The 15,805-nt window shown below is 45.7% G+C and overlaps 2 protein-coding genes across 3 annotated transcripts; both read left to right on the top strand.

The window, feature by feature from the left end:
* The first annotated feature begins 3,078 nt into the window (after nucleotides 1-3,078).
* LOC101754995 (flavonoid 3',5'-hydroxylase 1) lies at nucleotides 3,079-8,811 on the top strand. Its single transcript, XM_004984221.4, has 3 exons — nucleotides 3,079-3,883; nucleotides 4,655-4,952; nucleotides 7,912-8,811. The coding sequence occupies exons 1-3, from the start codon at nucleotides 3,258-3,260 to the stop codon at nucleotides 8,554-8,556; spliced, it is 1,569 nt and encodes a 522-aa protein (XP_004984278.1). The 5' UTR covers nucleotides 3,079-3,257; the 3' UTR covers nucleotides 8,557-8,811.
* Nucleotides 8,812-10,261: 1,450 nt separating this feature from the next.
* LOC101754587 (pyrrolidone-carboxylate peptidase) lies at nucleotides 10,262-13,236 on the top strand. Of its 2 annotated transcripts, none has more exons than XM_012848768.2 (5): nucleotides 10,262-10,653; nucleotides 11,440-11,756; nucleotides 12,193-12,297; nucleotides 12,390-12,437; nucleotides 12,742-13,236. In XM_012848768.2, the coding sequence occupies exons 2-5, from the start codon at nucleotides 11,490-11,492 to the stop codon at nucleotides 12,985-12,987; spliced, it is 666 nt and encodes a 221-aa protein (XP_012704222.1). In that variant the 5' UTR covers nucleotides 10,262-10,653; nucleotides 11,440-11,489; the 3' UTR covers nucleotides 12,988-13,236. The 2 variants fall into 2 exon arrangements, with proteins under 2 accessions (XP_012704222.1, XP_004984277.1); XM_004984220.3 differs by having other exon boundaries at nucleotides 10,449-10,653; nucleotides 11,408-11,756.
* Nucleotides 13,237-15,805: the final 2,569 nt, after the last annotated feature.

Raw genomic sequence — 15,805 nt, 5'->3', positions numbered from 1 at the left:
TCAAGTCAATGGACGAAGGAAAGACATGAAAGAATAAGTCACAAAACAAGTGTTCCAAACTTTATTGGCGAGAAGTAAGAATGGGGAACTAGGCAAGTATGATACGAGAGTTGTAGTTGAACAATTTGGACTTCACATTCGATCTGTTTAGCGCTTGTGGAAGCGAGGTAAAAATCCCCCTTGCTCAAAACATTTCGGTTAGTGTTGCTAGTCTAAAGAAGGGTACAGTAGGCCGTAAAGCAATCCCTGTTGATTTGGAAGCATTACGCAACATTCCTCTTAAGGAAAGAATGACCATAGAAGATGTGTGTATTGTGCAACATTCCTCTCAAGGAAAGAATGACCATAGAAGATGTGTGTAACAAATTTAACATGAGCAAATGGAAGATACAAATGTATTTAAAAAAGGTTTTCTTAGGCGCCACTCTAGTAGCATCAAATCATACCTCACAGATGCTAACAAGAAGTCTCAGTTAAAGTGGTGTGTTGACATGATTGAGAAGGGTTTACTTGGTGATCCAAGATTTAAGGGGTTTTTTGACTTTGTGTTCATCGATGAAAAATGGTTTTATCTCTCTCAAAAATTTGAGAAGTATTACTTGCTACCCGAGGAAGATGAGCCCCATCTCACTTGTAAGAACAAGAATTACATCCCTAGGCTCATGTTTTTGTGTGTTTGTGCTCGGCCGAGATTTAGGGATGGAGAGTGTATTTTTGATGGGAAAATTGGTTGCTTTCCGTTGATCACTTATGGAAATGCTGTAAGAACAAGTCAGAATCGTCTTCATGGAGCCCAAGTTATCAAGCCCATAACTTCAATCACAAGAGATGTGATTAGAGATTTCATGGTAAACAAAGTATCGCCCGCCATCGAGCCAAATGGCCAAGAGAAGATGTGAACAAACCAATTTTCATACAACAAGATAATGCACCTTCCCATTTACCTGTGAATGATCCGGTTTTTTGTGAGGCTGTTAAGCAACAAGGATTTGACATTCGTCTAATTTGTCAACCACCCAATTCTTCAGATTTCAACATTCTAGACTTGAGGTTTTTTCGAGCTATTCAATCTATTCAATACAAGAAGAATGCAAAAATAATAGAAGATCTAGTTCCAGCAGTGCAACAGGTAAATGGATCAATTGTTCACTTGTTTCATTATTTTTTGAACAACTAATTTACCCATTGATTGATTTCTTCAACACATGTTTTGTAGGAATTCATAGAGTATTGTCCACACAAAGAAAACATAATTTTTCTAACACTTCATAGTGTTTTGAAGGAATCCATGATGGTTAAAGCATGCAACAAGTTCAAGATTTCTCATATGCAAAAAGAAAAACTAGAGAAAGAAGATCGGCTGCCATTGCAAATCCCTTGTGAGGTGTTGTTGCTAGCTGATGCCATTGCTAGTCTTCCTGCATAAAAATAGTTAGACGTGTAAGCTTAGGCAGCAATTTAGGAGAGGCATGTTAGCTTGAATGAATGAGATATGTAAGCTTACCGATTATCTACTGTTCTTTCCTTGCATCTTGCTTCATCTTCCATAGCTCATCCAGCTTCTTCAAAACGTGCTCAGGCACAAGTATAGTGTCGCCATCCATTTGGTTGAAACTTTTTGACATCAGGAATATAGATCTCGCAATCCAATTTGTCTATGTCATCCATTATCCTTGCTGCGAGGTCGTAGTCACTATGAACAAGACCACAACGGACACACCTGCTAGGCGGCGAGCTAGGCGGCAGCCCTCAACGTCGTCACAGTCATGGGCCATGTTGCAGCGAACACAAGTAGACGGCTGGGACTCCGGCGGCAAGGAGTCTGGCACAAACGAGATGGCAGCCTGGGACTCTGACGACAAGGAGTCTGGCACAAACGAGACGGCAGCAAACGAGTCCGGCGGCAAGGAGTCCGGCGCCACCTCCTCCAACGAGACGGAGTCTGGCGCCTCCTCCATGGCGCGAGCGAGCTTCATGGCGTCGGACTCTATGGCGCATGCAAGCTAGCGAGGAAGGGGAAGGCTAGCGCACAGGAAACAAAGCTAGCGAGGAAGGGGAAGGCCGGCACACAGGAAACAAAGCATCACAAGTAATGAAGGGAGGCTAAGAAAACAAAGCGCCAGGGGCAAACACATCCAAAAGTTGGTTCACGGAGCCAAAACGACTTCATTTGCGTAAATCATCTAAACGCCTAAAACGACCTCCTTTTCCTATACGAGGAGTACGTCACTATAACCATCCTTGCACAATTTTGCACTAATCCATTTAATTCTACTCCAATTGCATGCAAAAGGTTGCCTATTAATTGCACAGGGACACGAACAGCCCATGCAGTCACAACAGCTCTTAAATGCTTAACGAGGGACATGTTGGCTTTTTTCCTTTGCCCCCTTAATCTGTCATAAAAATTTCTTCGGTGCCTTGTATTTGAAGGTGGATGGATTATTACATATGCGTAACGTGTGTTACGCAGTACTCTCGCTATGTTTAGTAAGCTAGGTACGTAATTGACATGTAGTATGTGTATCAGGGTCATGAACTCACTCGTAAGTTGGCATGCCCGTGGCGACAAAGAAATTCTCTTCCCGCAGCTTTATATAGGAAGAAAGTGTGCACCAAGCTCACCAAACCATAATTTATGATCTTGTTGTGGTTGTGATTGTGTTTGATCTTCTGGATAGCATAATATAACACTATGATACGAGAGCCTTCTTGGATGCATATACCAACACGGAATCACCCTAAAATGCGGTGATCGATCCGTAATCATTGCTACACGGGACTCCCATCTTGCACGCCTAAGTTGCTTTTCCATTTTTCTACATGCTGCACCACGCCACTAAGGGGGCCGGGGTCTTCTTTTCTGGTGGAGGGTGCACTAGCTCACCACGCCATGACATGCCCATGCTCCTCTGACCGTAAGAAAACTTTCAAGTAAACGAGAAACGGTGTTTCAAAAAGAAATCATTGACGCTGGTTAGCTCAAATTTGAGCTAAGCAACGTCAAATAAAAAAGAATAAAAAAGAACGGAGGGAGTACGTATAAAGACGAGGATCGCACAACAAACAAGTCAATCGAAAGGTACAGCAGCCAAGCATCGATATCTTGAGCCACAACCTGAACCAAACCTATCAGATCGAGCTTGCACGCTAGCAGTATCAGCTAGCACGGATATATAAAAGCCGCCGTGCGCGCGCGAGGGAGAAGCTTAGGGCAGGTCTTCCTCCTCCCTACGCGCCACCGGCCACCGGCCACCATGCAGCTCGCCACACTCTGCACCGACCCCATCGTGCTCTCCTGCGCCTTCCTCTGCCTCTTCCTCCACCTCGCGCTCCGCCGCTCCCTCTCCTCCTCCTCCGGCCGCGGCCGCCTCCCACCGGGCCCGCCGGGGCTCCCCATCCTCGGCGCGCTGCCGCTCGTCGGCCCGGCCCCGCACGCCGGCCTCGCCGCGCTGGCCCGCAGGTACGGGCCCGTCATGTACCTCAAGATGGGCACCGCCGGCGTGGTGGTGGCGTCGTCGCCCGCCGCGGCGCGGGCGTTCCTCAAGGCGCTGGACGCGCCGTACGCCAACCGCCCCGCCGTGGCCAGCGCCGCCGACATCACGTACGGGTGCCAGAACATGGTGTTCGCCAACTACGGGCCCAAGTGGAAGCTGATGCGAAAGCTGGCCAGCGTGCACCTGCTCGGGGCGCGCGCGCTCGCCGACTGGGCGTGCGTGCGCCGTGACGAGGCGGGGCACCTGCTGCGGGGGATGGCGGAGGCGGCCGCGGCGGGGAGGCCCGTCGTCGTGCCGGAGGTGCTCGTCTGCGCGCTCGCCAACATCGTCGGCCAGATCACCGTCAGCAAGCGGGTGTTCGACGCGCAGGGGGAGGAGTCCAACAGGTGAGTGAGGACCTGTACGCGTGCGGTTCGATGGATATCATAAAAATTCAAATTTCTTAAAAAGATAATTATGTGTTGAGATCGAACAGAAAGATAAATTAATAAAGTCGCTTCTAGAAGTGAATAAATTAAAAACCACATTTTCCCCACATTTCAGGATAATCGGTGCCTTTAGTTTAGATATAATTAAAATTTGGATCGTACTTCCTCGCAAATACTCAGAAAATAAGAACTAATCGGAACTGTCCTCTAGACAGACGAATAATCAATTAGGTAGTGACCTATGTATGATGTCCGTACTTAAAAAAATCTGTATCTGCCAGCTGCCAATGACTGAACCGTGAAGTCCCTGTCAGTGAAGAGAGTCGCTCACCAAAACTTAGGCCAAGTTCCCAATTTGGGAGTACCAAAGTTGGGAGTTTGTCATAAATGCGCAACTGTAGCATTTCGTTTGTATTTGTGAATTATTGTCTAAAAATTGACTAATTAGGCTCAAAAGATTCGTCTCGCAAAGTACAACAAAACTGTGCAATTAGTTTTTGATTTCATTTACATTTAGTACTTCATGCATGTATCGCAAGTTTGATGTGATGGGAAATCTTCTTTTTGCATAGTGTCAAAGTTGGGATTTTGGGAGAAACTAAACATGACCTTAGAAAGTGAAACTGTGAAAAGCATCGGACTAACAAAAATTAAATCTTTTTTTATCCAAAATATGGTGTGCAAAACATAATGTCCGTATCATACTATCATGTCGCATCATTGTATCAGCTACAAGGACATGATCGTGTCGCTGCTGACGGGCGCGGGCCTGTTCAACATCAGCGACTTCGTTCCGGCGCTGGCGCGCCTGGACCTGCAGGGCGTGCAGGCCAAGCTGCGGCGGATCCACCACCAGTTCGACGGCCTCATCACCAAGCTGCTGGCGGAGCACGCCGCGACGGCCGCCGACCGCGCGCGTCACGGCCGCCAGGACTTCGTCGACAGGCTCCGCGCCGCCATGGACGCCGGCGCCGACGACGACAGCGGCGAGACCATCACCGAGGTCAACATCAAGGGCCTCATCTTCGTAAGCGCTCGACCTGGCTCATCCATTACTTACTTACTGCTTTTAGTTAATTTCTTTCCTCCATTGCTTGCTTTACGTACTCATTGACTGATCCATCGCTCCGAGATGTAGTAGCCACTACCTAACATGGGGCACTATTCAACCGAAAGCTAGCTCTAGCTGTGTAATTGTAACGCATGCCATGTTATTGTTGCGGGATCGTGTCGATGTCCCAATCCGACCGGCCAGAGTTGTTTCAGATCGTGTCGATGTCCTAATCCAATCTGCTCATGTTATTTTTTCTTCCATTTGCTGTATTGCCTAGTTCAGACTTCATCTTTTTTTAATATAATCGGCAGCTCTCCTGCTTTATTTAAAAAAGAATAATGCATGCCACATCGGTGCGGGTGCAATTCGTGGGGGGCGCGCGGCTTCCATGACCGGGCGGGAACGAGTGAAGTGAGGTAGGTGGAGCTACTAGTGGATCGAGCTGTTGGAAAGCGACGACGACCGAAAGCACGCTCGAGCTGATATGTTTGGTTAGTGGTCGAACTGATGGTACAGTTTGGAGCCTTCCACAACCATGATCAGTCAAGTGAGGTGATAGCTGATGGCTTGTTCTGTCAAATTCCTAGAACAAAATGCATGCTTTTACGCAAAGATGATGTTTACCTAGTCCCCAGAATTCACTTAGCTTTTAGGATTTTTTTTTGGGACAATCTATTTAGCTGCCCATAGATTTGCGGTCCCTGGATCATTAACTTTTGCAAAAGCGTTGGATAAATCCAGTAACAATTAATAAGGCCGAAATATAAAAGTAGGTGAAATTAAACAAGAAAAAAAAATACAATTTTCTCGAACATTTTCTCTAACTGGAATGTTTTTACTAGATTGGAACATGACAACATATATTTTTTAAATACAAAAGTCTATACATGTGGTGGCCAAAATTATTTCTTGCTACGGCGTGTCAACAATTGGAGAAGGTGGCCAATAAATTTCTTTTTACCCCGGCATATGGGTGCATGACAATCTAGTCTGCAAATTGATGGTTGTTTAGCGTGTCTGTTTTGCATGCAGAGGCGGCTGATCTCAAGATAGTTGCGATCACCTCTTACATTGTTTTGATATCAGTAGAAGCTTTTTTTACTGAAAAAAAATGTGGGTGGGGTTGGGGGGGGAAGGGATCCTCGAATCCTCACCCTAAAGAGGAGGGTTTTTTTTTCTGAAAACAAACAAAAAGCCCTCTTTGGAAGAAACACTACAATAATAAAATATATTCTTATGGAGTATATTCTAAATGAAATTTTGGGGGAAAAATGGTGTGTTCCAAGATCATATAGAAATTAATTAGTGAAAGCCACGTAATTCTTAGTAATAACAAGTGAAACAGTCTATCAGGAAAGAAATAAAGAGACATTTATACCTAGGGATATATTTGCACTCTACTTCCTGTCCTTATGTCATTTCCCAGAAGAATTTTGTAGGCAAGTGAACCTATGGTGCGAAGGCTGTTGCCTTGAAGCATGATCTAGTTGTGATTATTGGTGAGTGTCAACACTGATATCATTGAGCCTAGCCCGCGCCGTGACTACTCAGGCAACCAAAACCACTAACGGTTGTTAAGGTTTGGACAAGCAGGGCTCTCAACATGACATCCTACTGACTCCTGTGGCCTTGACTCAAGTCTGAACCTCGATATCTTTACTACGTACACACGGTACACCCACAACTTTATGACGACACCTGCCTCCATATTGATCGATCGCTATCTAGGGTAAATACAAAACTGACAGTACCAAAATTGTTGTAGAGCAGTGTTCCCGTAGACCAAAGATGTTGACAAGGAACTGGTGATCACCATCCATGAATTTTGTTTTTTCTAATACTCCCTCCGTTCCAAAATGTAGGGTACGTCTAGATGCATAATAATATCTATGAATTTAGAAAGGTTAAAAAGACCTACAATTTGGAACGGAGGGAGCATAAGGTACACTGTGCTTGACGTAATAAAAATTGTTCTGGATTAGTGATGCTGTAACCACCTGTTGTTCTCAACTCACTTGCATACCTTGCAATGTACTACTGCTGTTTTAATTTGCCACTGAAAGGTGTAGTAAAAGCATAAACTTTTCGGGGCCAAACTTGAAAAGAAACTGATCACCAACATACCTGAATTCGTAAACAATGGATCTATCCATATATAGTTTAGTTGTTAAGTTGGCTGGAAGTTAAGGTAGCCTACTCATGCCCGGTACTCGGTTGGTGCAGAGTTGCTTGCTGCTACCGCTAGCATACTCATCAAGTCACCGGTCACTTTTTTTATCTTCTGTTCAACTTTCTTTTACGAAAACAATGCACCACTGATCTCAAGTCTAAACTCACCAACTTGTTAGGTATCGATAGATAGTGAACTAAAATGGTGAAATAAATGAACAAGTTTAGGGTGTTTGGATACTAGGTGCTAAACTTTAGCAGTGTCACATCGGATGTTCGGATGCTAATTAGGAGGACTAAATATGATCTAATTATAAAACTAATTGCAGAACCCCTATGCTATTTCGCGAGATGAATCTATTAAGCCTAATTAATCCATCATTAGTAAATGGTTACTGTAGCACTACATTGTCAAATCATGGACTAATTAGGCTTAAGAGATTTGTCTCGCGAATTAGACTCCATCTGTGCAATTAATTTTGTAATTAGCCTATATTTAATACTTCTAATTAGCATCAAACATCCGATGTGACATGTGCTAAACTTTAGCATGGGGTATCCAAACACCCCAGATGACTGCACTTGACCAAAGTTTGTTGAGATTCACATTCATGCCGTACAATATCGAACAATCTCACCTACGTCTCGGGGACCATGCATCGTCGATCGTGTCTCCAACCAACCTATAAACTAATCTTCTGATTATTAGCCGTTGAGTTGCATTCTTGCTCATTAATTTTCCAATGGACGCGCACGTACGCAGGACATGTTCACGGCGGGCACGGACACGTCGTCGATCATCGTGGAGTGGGCGATGGCGGAGATGCTCAAGAACCCGTCCGTGATGGCGCGGGCGCAGGAGGAGCTGGACCGCGTGGTCGGCCGCGGCCGCCGTCTGGAGGAGTCGGACCTGCCGGCGCTCCCCTACCTGCAGGCCGCCTGCAAGGAGGCGATGCGGCTGCACCCGTCGACGCCGCTGAGCCTCCCGCACTTCTCCTTCGACGCCTGCGACGTCGACGTCGGCGGCGGCGGCTACCGCGTCCCGGCCAACACCCGGCTGCTCATCAACATCTGGGCCATCGGCCGGGACCCGGAGGCGTGGGAGGCGCCGCTCGAGTTCCGGCCAGAGCGGTTCCTGCCCGGCGGCGCGGCGGAGAAGGTGGACCCGCTCGGGAACTACTTCGAGCTCATCCCGTTCGGCGCGGGGCGGAGGATCTGCGCCGGGAAGCTAGCCGGGATGGTGTTCGTGCAGTACTTCCTGGGGACGCTGCTGCACGCGTTCGACTGGCGCCTGCCGGAGGGGGAGGAGAAGCTGGACATGGCCGAGACCTTCGGGCTCGCGCTGCCCAAGGCCGTGCCGCTCCGCGCCGTCGTCACGCCGCGACTCGCGCCGGAAGCCTACGCGTGACTCCCTGCTTGGTTTGACGTTGCCTAGTACTCCTGCGTACATATTTCGTTATCTCTGTACACACTTGATTGTCTCTGTCTGGTATTGGAACGTATGAATCCCGGACCATGGTTTCTGTAGCTAGCACGAGCATCTTCAACCGCTGCGTTGTGCTTCCATGATGCCCGCCTCCCTCTAATTCTAAACCCAGAGGACGAAGAAACTCTACCGGAGAAAGGAAACGGCTCGCCGTATGAGAAGATTGTTGCCCGTTCACGCTTTTCTCAGAACACTCAACCGAGAGAAGAGTTGGTTTTCAGGCTTTAGTCTAATATGGAAATCAAATGCAAATAAAAGCAGAGCATTTTCAAAAGAAGAAGGTCGAATTGAGAAATTATGAACGAGGTCACTACTAGTCCTTGTTTTAGCATCAGTCATTCGTTCATGGGGCACGCAGAATGAAAACAATCCGCCGTGTGCCGGTAGGGTTCACTGGTTCAGATAATATTTTTCTATCCCTAAAAAAGGATACATGGCAGGGCTGTGAAATCCTCCGCATCCCCGACATGCCACGGGGGCTCATATCTATCTCGTGGAAAACTCCCGGCCCACTGAGCTCCATCTCAACCTTATCTTCTTCTTCCTCAACTTCTTCCCCGACTCGCTCATTTGATAATGGCACACTGAAAAAATATTGGATAAAAAATATTGTTCAATATTTTATTAAAAAATTGGACCAACATTCCTTCGGGGAAAAAGTTGAACTAACATTTATTCGAAAAAAAAGTTGAGCCAACATCTTTTTGGAAAAAGTTGTACCAATATTTTTTTAATTGTTTCAAGTTTTATTAGAAAACGTTCGGCGCCGGTCACGCCTTCTTCTCCAGCTCCGGCGGCCGCGGCACAAGGATGTGGGCTGGGGCCGCGGCCATGCGAGGCGAGCGCGATGGCCGACGGCCATGCGGGGCGCGGCGCGACGGCGCCAGCGTCGGGCAATGCGCAGGCTGGTGGTGGTAGGGGGAGGGGGTGGCGACAAGCGGTGGTGCAGGCAGGGGAGGAGAGATGAGTGAAGGTTAGATTTAGGTTTGATGCACATCTGACAAACCACATTTGTTGTACGAATAACTTAAAAAATTCTTTCGGAAGATGGATAGGATTTCCGCAATGCCACGAGCCCCCAACTCATCTTGGGCTGTTAAATCCTCCTAATCCGACATGCCACAAGCCCACAGCTCATCTTCAAAGCCCACGGGCCAGGCCAGGTCGGAGTAGAAAAACGTTCGGGCTCAAATCGGGCTGGGTCAGGCCATTTGTCAAATTTTTACACGTTGGAACAACATTAAGGCTGTGGTCGGGCCGAATAAGGTCGTCACTACTTTTTCCGGCCTGAAGAAAAAAGTGCTGTGGTGCAAACAGCAGCAGCAAACGGCTGGCGCCCCCTCCTCAGCTCCTCTTCCCGTCATGGCGTTACCTCCGCGTGGCCATTGCCGTGCCGTGCCGTTCCGTCCGGATATCGATCCAGCAGGCGCCGACGCCGGCGCCGCGAGCGCGAAACCGTGGCGCGATAGAAAAACCGCACGACCGCCATGCGGTTTCAGGAAACCTGCCGTGGTAGCGTAGGAGACCAGGCCCCGCAAAACCAAACCGGACACGGGGGCGGCGCCGCCGACAAAGGCTGACGTCCCGGCGCCGGCACGCTGGCACCCTCTCAGCTCAGCTGCCGTCTCGTTTTGCTTCCGCTTCCCCAGACCCCAGAAACCGCCCTCTCGCTTATCCCACGCCGGGGGCCGGGGGTAGCTCAGCTGGCTCCCACCCCCGTCGAATCGCCGCTGAATCGTGGGGCCCCGCCGTAGCGCCCACGGTCTCTGTCCTGTGGGCCCGCCCGCCGGCGCGCGCGCTTTAATAAGGGGGCAGCTGGGCGGACCCGGCTCCTCTGCTAGCCAAAGCTCTTCCTTCCGTCTGCTTCTTCCCCCACACCCACACGGCCACACCACACCCCGTCCGTCCCCGAGACAGGCCGAGAAGCAAGAGCAAATCGTTGCACCGCACTCAACCCAGCAGCTGCAGGAGGAGGAGGAGGAGCTCCTTCGTCGCCCCCGCCCCGCTCTCTGTCCCGAGGTGAGTGCGTGGCTTGTTCGGGTCTACTCCTGCTCTCGTGTGGGGAATTTCGTTTCGGGACAACTTGGAGCACCTAGGATGGGACCTCTCCCTTGTTCTTCTGATCCTGTGCTTTCTAGCACAGAAAGAAAATTCCTGCGTCATCTACGGATTCTTCTTCTGAGCTGCCTGGTTACCGGACAGGTTTCTCGATGTTGGCTTTGGGCCGGATTGGGCTGGCACGCTACTAGAATAGAAAACATGTACTTGCACACAACGGGAACAAATTCCTCCAAGCTTCCATGTTTAAATTGTTCCAACAACCGGACTCACTGTGGATGAACTTTTAATCCTCTGATCCGGTCAAAAAAGATGGGATGGCTTTGTCATTGCTTGCTTGCTCCTAGTATATGAGACTCCGGGGCGACGTCTCGGTCAGTCGGTGTCAAAGTCCCTGGCAGGATGGCTTCGCCGCTCCGTGGCGTCCTGCCAGTCGCACATGTAACCAAACACCCGATTACAATCCTTTTTTTCTATACTTTGTTGATAAGCTAGTGGTTACGACTTCGGACCACATTTTGATTTTTGTGGCTTTCCTCCGCCCCATCATTACAAATTTCTTCTTGGCAACGATATTGCTGAATGTCATGTATCATGGCTTGCTTAGCATCGCCCACATGTTGGATGTGTGAATGCATTCACGCTGTGCAGTTGCAGCAATTATCTGCATTCTGCAGTAACCTCAACAAACATGCTTTCCCCCTGCTGGCTGCAGTACCTTACATATACAAGCCGGCCTCTATCCAGGTTCTCCGGCAGAGCCAAGGTTTCACTGCTCAAGCTGCATAACAAGATAGATGGGTTCCGAGGGGCCTTCTCCGATCACCGTTCACGTGACCGGATTCAAGAGGTTCCATGGAGTCGCCGAGAACCCGACCGAGAGAATCGTGCACAATCTCCTGTCGTTCATGGAGAAGAGAGGGCTGCCCAAGGGCCTTGTGCTCGGGAGCTGCACTGTTCTTGAAGCGGCCGGGCAGGGTGCGCTGCGTCCGTTGTATGAATTGTTCGAGTCAACTGTCCTGGACCGGGAAAATGGATCACCGAATCAGGGGCAAGTAATTCTGGTAAGACCTCACCTTCGCCCGATCCTATATCAGCACTGAATGTAAATTGTCTGACGAAGTATGAAACTGTGAGCTAGTTTGGAGTAGCGGTTTTATTAGTTCCTGTGATAAATTCCCAAGTTTTAGAAATAACAGCACTTTGTAAATTTTTTAATTTACACACCACCTAGCATCTTTCATCATGAGATTAGCATAATTTTAAATCAATGCCATCTATGAACATTTTTCTGCAGGCAAAGTCGGAACTATGTATATTTTACAGAATTCCATCACCTCTTGGTTTGAAATTTGGCCATTTAAATAGAAGTTGTGTCGATTGACTGATTCTAATTTGGGTGAAAGATATAATGCTGAAATGTTTTCAGATGGCTAAACATTTTTTATTTATCCATTCATGTGGTTTAAACCTTGACTTATGGTTATGGAACATTTTTAGCTCCATTTTGGAGCCAACAGTGGTTCGCATAGGTTTGCTCTTGAGAACCAAGCTGTTAATGAAGCTACTTTTCGTTGCCCAGATGAGCTAGGATGGAAACCGCAGGTTGCTATCCTTGTACCTTTGTTTCCATTCTTTATTTCATTATATCTTCGTAACTTGTTTACGTTCAATCATTCATTTGTTCTACATTCCAGAGGGTGCCTATATTGTCATGTGATGGAAGCATCTTACACTCAAGACAGGTATATTTTAACCATTAAATTTGAAAATCATTATGAGTATCTCTAAACATGTCATTTGGAAAACTTGTCTTTCACATTATGTTGTTAACTTACTGTCATGCAAATCCTCTGTTTTGCTGACTCTGCTGTCCATTCTTTTCATTTTCAAGAGCACAATCCAAGTATTGATTTTCCATTGTTGAACTTAAAGCTATCACTTCAATGCACCACCCTCATTAACGAGCGATTTATCTCAAATGTTCTCCTGTTAGTTATCTTATCATGCCCATCAGCTGAACCACGTTTTGCTTCCATGACCAAGCAGACTACACTACCAGTGAAGGAAATAAGCGAGTCTCTTCAACAAATGGGATATGATGTGGCGCCTTCAGATGATGCTGGTCGATTTGTGTGCAACTATGTCTATTATCACTCTCTTAGGTTTGCAGAGAAACATGGTATCAGGTCTCTCTTCGTTCATTTCCCCCTCTTCTTGGCAATTGATGAGAAGGTTCAGATGCAATTTGTTGCTTCCCTTCTTGAAGTCCTCGCTTCCTTGAACTTACAGTAATATAATGGTAGGTCTATGAGTCTATCACTACCAGTTGTGTATTGTTCCCAATTTATTTAGAAGGGTAAGTTGTTCCCAATTTACAAGTGGAGTGAATAAGAATGAGAAATCATTCATGTCATTATGTGTGCTCCAAAATGTGTATAAATTTTTTTTCTTCTTAGAGTGCATCTCCATGTGCCCCAGATGTACAAATATTCAAAGCGGTCATATAATGGTGCATGTTGTTCTGAGAGCTTATATGTTTCACTGTCTGATGCTATTCAACACTTGGCTAGTTCCTCTTTCTGTCCTTGGACATTATGAGCAACATTCTGTCTGATTATCAGGTCATATATAATAAGAGGAGTACCGTTTATGTAATAAACATGGACATGACTCATTTAACCTTTGTTCACATGATTATGTTGAAAGAAAATGAAATTTATTTTTAAGTGATGAAATTCGTTGCTGAGGGACTGCAATTTCTGGGACCAATTTCACAAAGCTATGCTACTTGGTACTTGCACCCTCATTTACTATTTTTCTTAGTATTCTTCCTTCTTCAACTGAATCTTCAGGAATAGTAACAAATACAGCGGTAATAATTTGTAAAAGGCTAAATTGTGCTGTAAGCCTCTAATCTAAACTATTTTTTGGGAGTGGTCCTTAAATCTGTGATTTTGTTGATTTGAACCCGAAACTACTTGTACAAGGGCTTCACCAATTTTGCTAGCTGACTCACCTTTCACAATGTTCGATTAAACCTCTGACACAACAACAAATGTTCACGGGTGTTAAGTTGAGCGAACCAGGATTAATAGATGAAATTAAATTAGGCAATAAATTGTTACCTGAACTATATAGGTGTTCTTTGGAGAAACCCTTAGAGTTTGGTTACCAAAAACATATAATTTGCTTGAAATCCATAGTGCAAAACCTATTGTACACTGTCTTTTTCTTGCTACCCTTTCAACTTATTTGTTACCAAAAACATCACGAGTTTGCCTTTTACTCTCTCAATTTTTAAATACATTTAGAAACAGAGGAAATAATTAGAGTTTAGAACGTGCTCCCTATGCCTACCTGAAGAGTGCACGGTAGGCTAGTAAGCTACAAGTTGTACTCCCTCCATTCCAAATTGTGGGTTGTTTCCCTCCATTCCAAATTGTGGGTTGTTTTGGCTTTTATATGTTTCATAAATATTATAAATATTATCAATAATATTTATGAACCTAGAAAAGCCAGAACGACCTACAGTTTGAAATGGAGGGAATATTAAACTAGATGTGTGAACAACATCGCGCAAGAGAAAATGAACCACCACGTATTGAAATTCAGGAGCTCAGCTAAATTTAAGTAGTGCATCTGATTCTAGGCTCACTTGAAATGCAGGGAGTTATCCTAACCTTTCTGAAATCGAATTCAAGGACACTTCCAATGGGATCGGAACATTTTCTACTCTCTCCATCCCAAATTATTGATCATTTTGTTTTATTTATAGTTTTTGCTATGCATCTAGATATAATGTATATCTAGATGCATAACAAATTCTATAAATGTAGAAAAGTCAAAACAATCTATAATTTGGGATGACAGGACTACTAAACAACTCAACTTTCCGGTTCATGAAAACCTGAAGGAAGCAGCCAAAACCGTATGCACAAGAGGCAAGCAAGACTGGCAGTCTGGCACAACGCCCCCAGCTGTGATGAGTACTGTGCATTGCCAGGTGTAAACTTCAAACAATTCAGTTTTAGTCGGCTCGCTTGCTCATTGACTCAGTGCCTAATCCCACATGGTACTAATAATTCCCAGTTGAGCTAAGAAAGAGCGTACAGCTATCTAGAGCTTAATTATTTCATCGAACTTAGGTTGGCGATCCTGTTTGATTGGCAGACGTCAACCAACAGGGGGAGGTCATCTGTGTAATTTTTTTACTCTATACATTCCCAAATACATGTATTTATACCTTATGATCAACTTTTGTGCTGAATGCATATCATTTACTACCTAATGTAGGTTGTGAATGAAAATTCAGCAAGGCAGTTTCTTGTATTAAAACTTAAAATGGTAATTATTCTGAAAATCCTACAATAACACAGTAGTAATTACTGAGGCGCCAATAAAATAAGTAGAGATCCAATCATATGGACAGCTTGTTAAAGGCGCCAATAAAATACAAACTTTCTGATTTAGAAAGGAACAAAGACACCACAAGTTGTTCTTTTTTTAAGAAAAAAACATCTACAGGTTCTTACAAGGCAATTTGAATGCATTATTCCTAGCACTGACACATATATCCATTTGAGAAAATTTTAAATCCAACCATCAGGTGCTAATTTTCCGTGGCTTCTTCGACATTGTGATCCGATAATTCGAAGATTAAGTGATCATCTAATCCAACGGGGCAGCTCCGTCCTGCTCTTCACGAGCATATATTACTCTTCACTACAAATGTTCACTTCCCTAAAGAAGACCACGAGATATATGCAGTGTGAGCAATTGGTTGAAAGCAAATCATGCAATGGAACATTCCCATCAAGAGACAAAAAAATTCAGTCACAGACAGAGCGAGGATACCACAGGCAGTTTTCCGCAACATGCAGCCACAGCAACTTAAACAATCCATCTGCAGACTGCAGGTTCTGTAACATGCTTAGCTACTTGCGGTTGCGGCTTCCATGCATGTTCTGTAACAGCTAGCTCCTTTAATCAGTTCCTCTTACTCCATAATACAATACACCATGGATCCAACTAACAACGTCGACGTCGTCGGCGAATCTCCATCTATAAATAGCCACCCCATCCGGAAAGCACTTCATCATTTCCCATCCGC

Source organism: Setaria italica, chromosome IX (assembly GCF_000263155.2).
Source record: "Setaria italica strain Yugu1 chromosome IX, Setaria_italica_v2.0, whole genome shotgun sequence".
In the NCBI taxonomy this organism is placed as follows: Eukaryota; Viridiplantae; Streptophyta; class Magnoliopsida; order Poales; family Poaceae; genus Setaria; species Setaria italica.
This window is presented reverse-complemented; position numbering and strand designations above follow the sequence as displayed.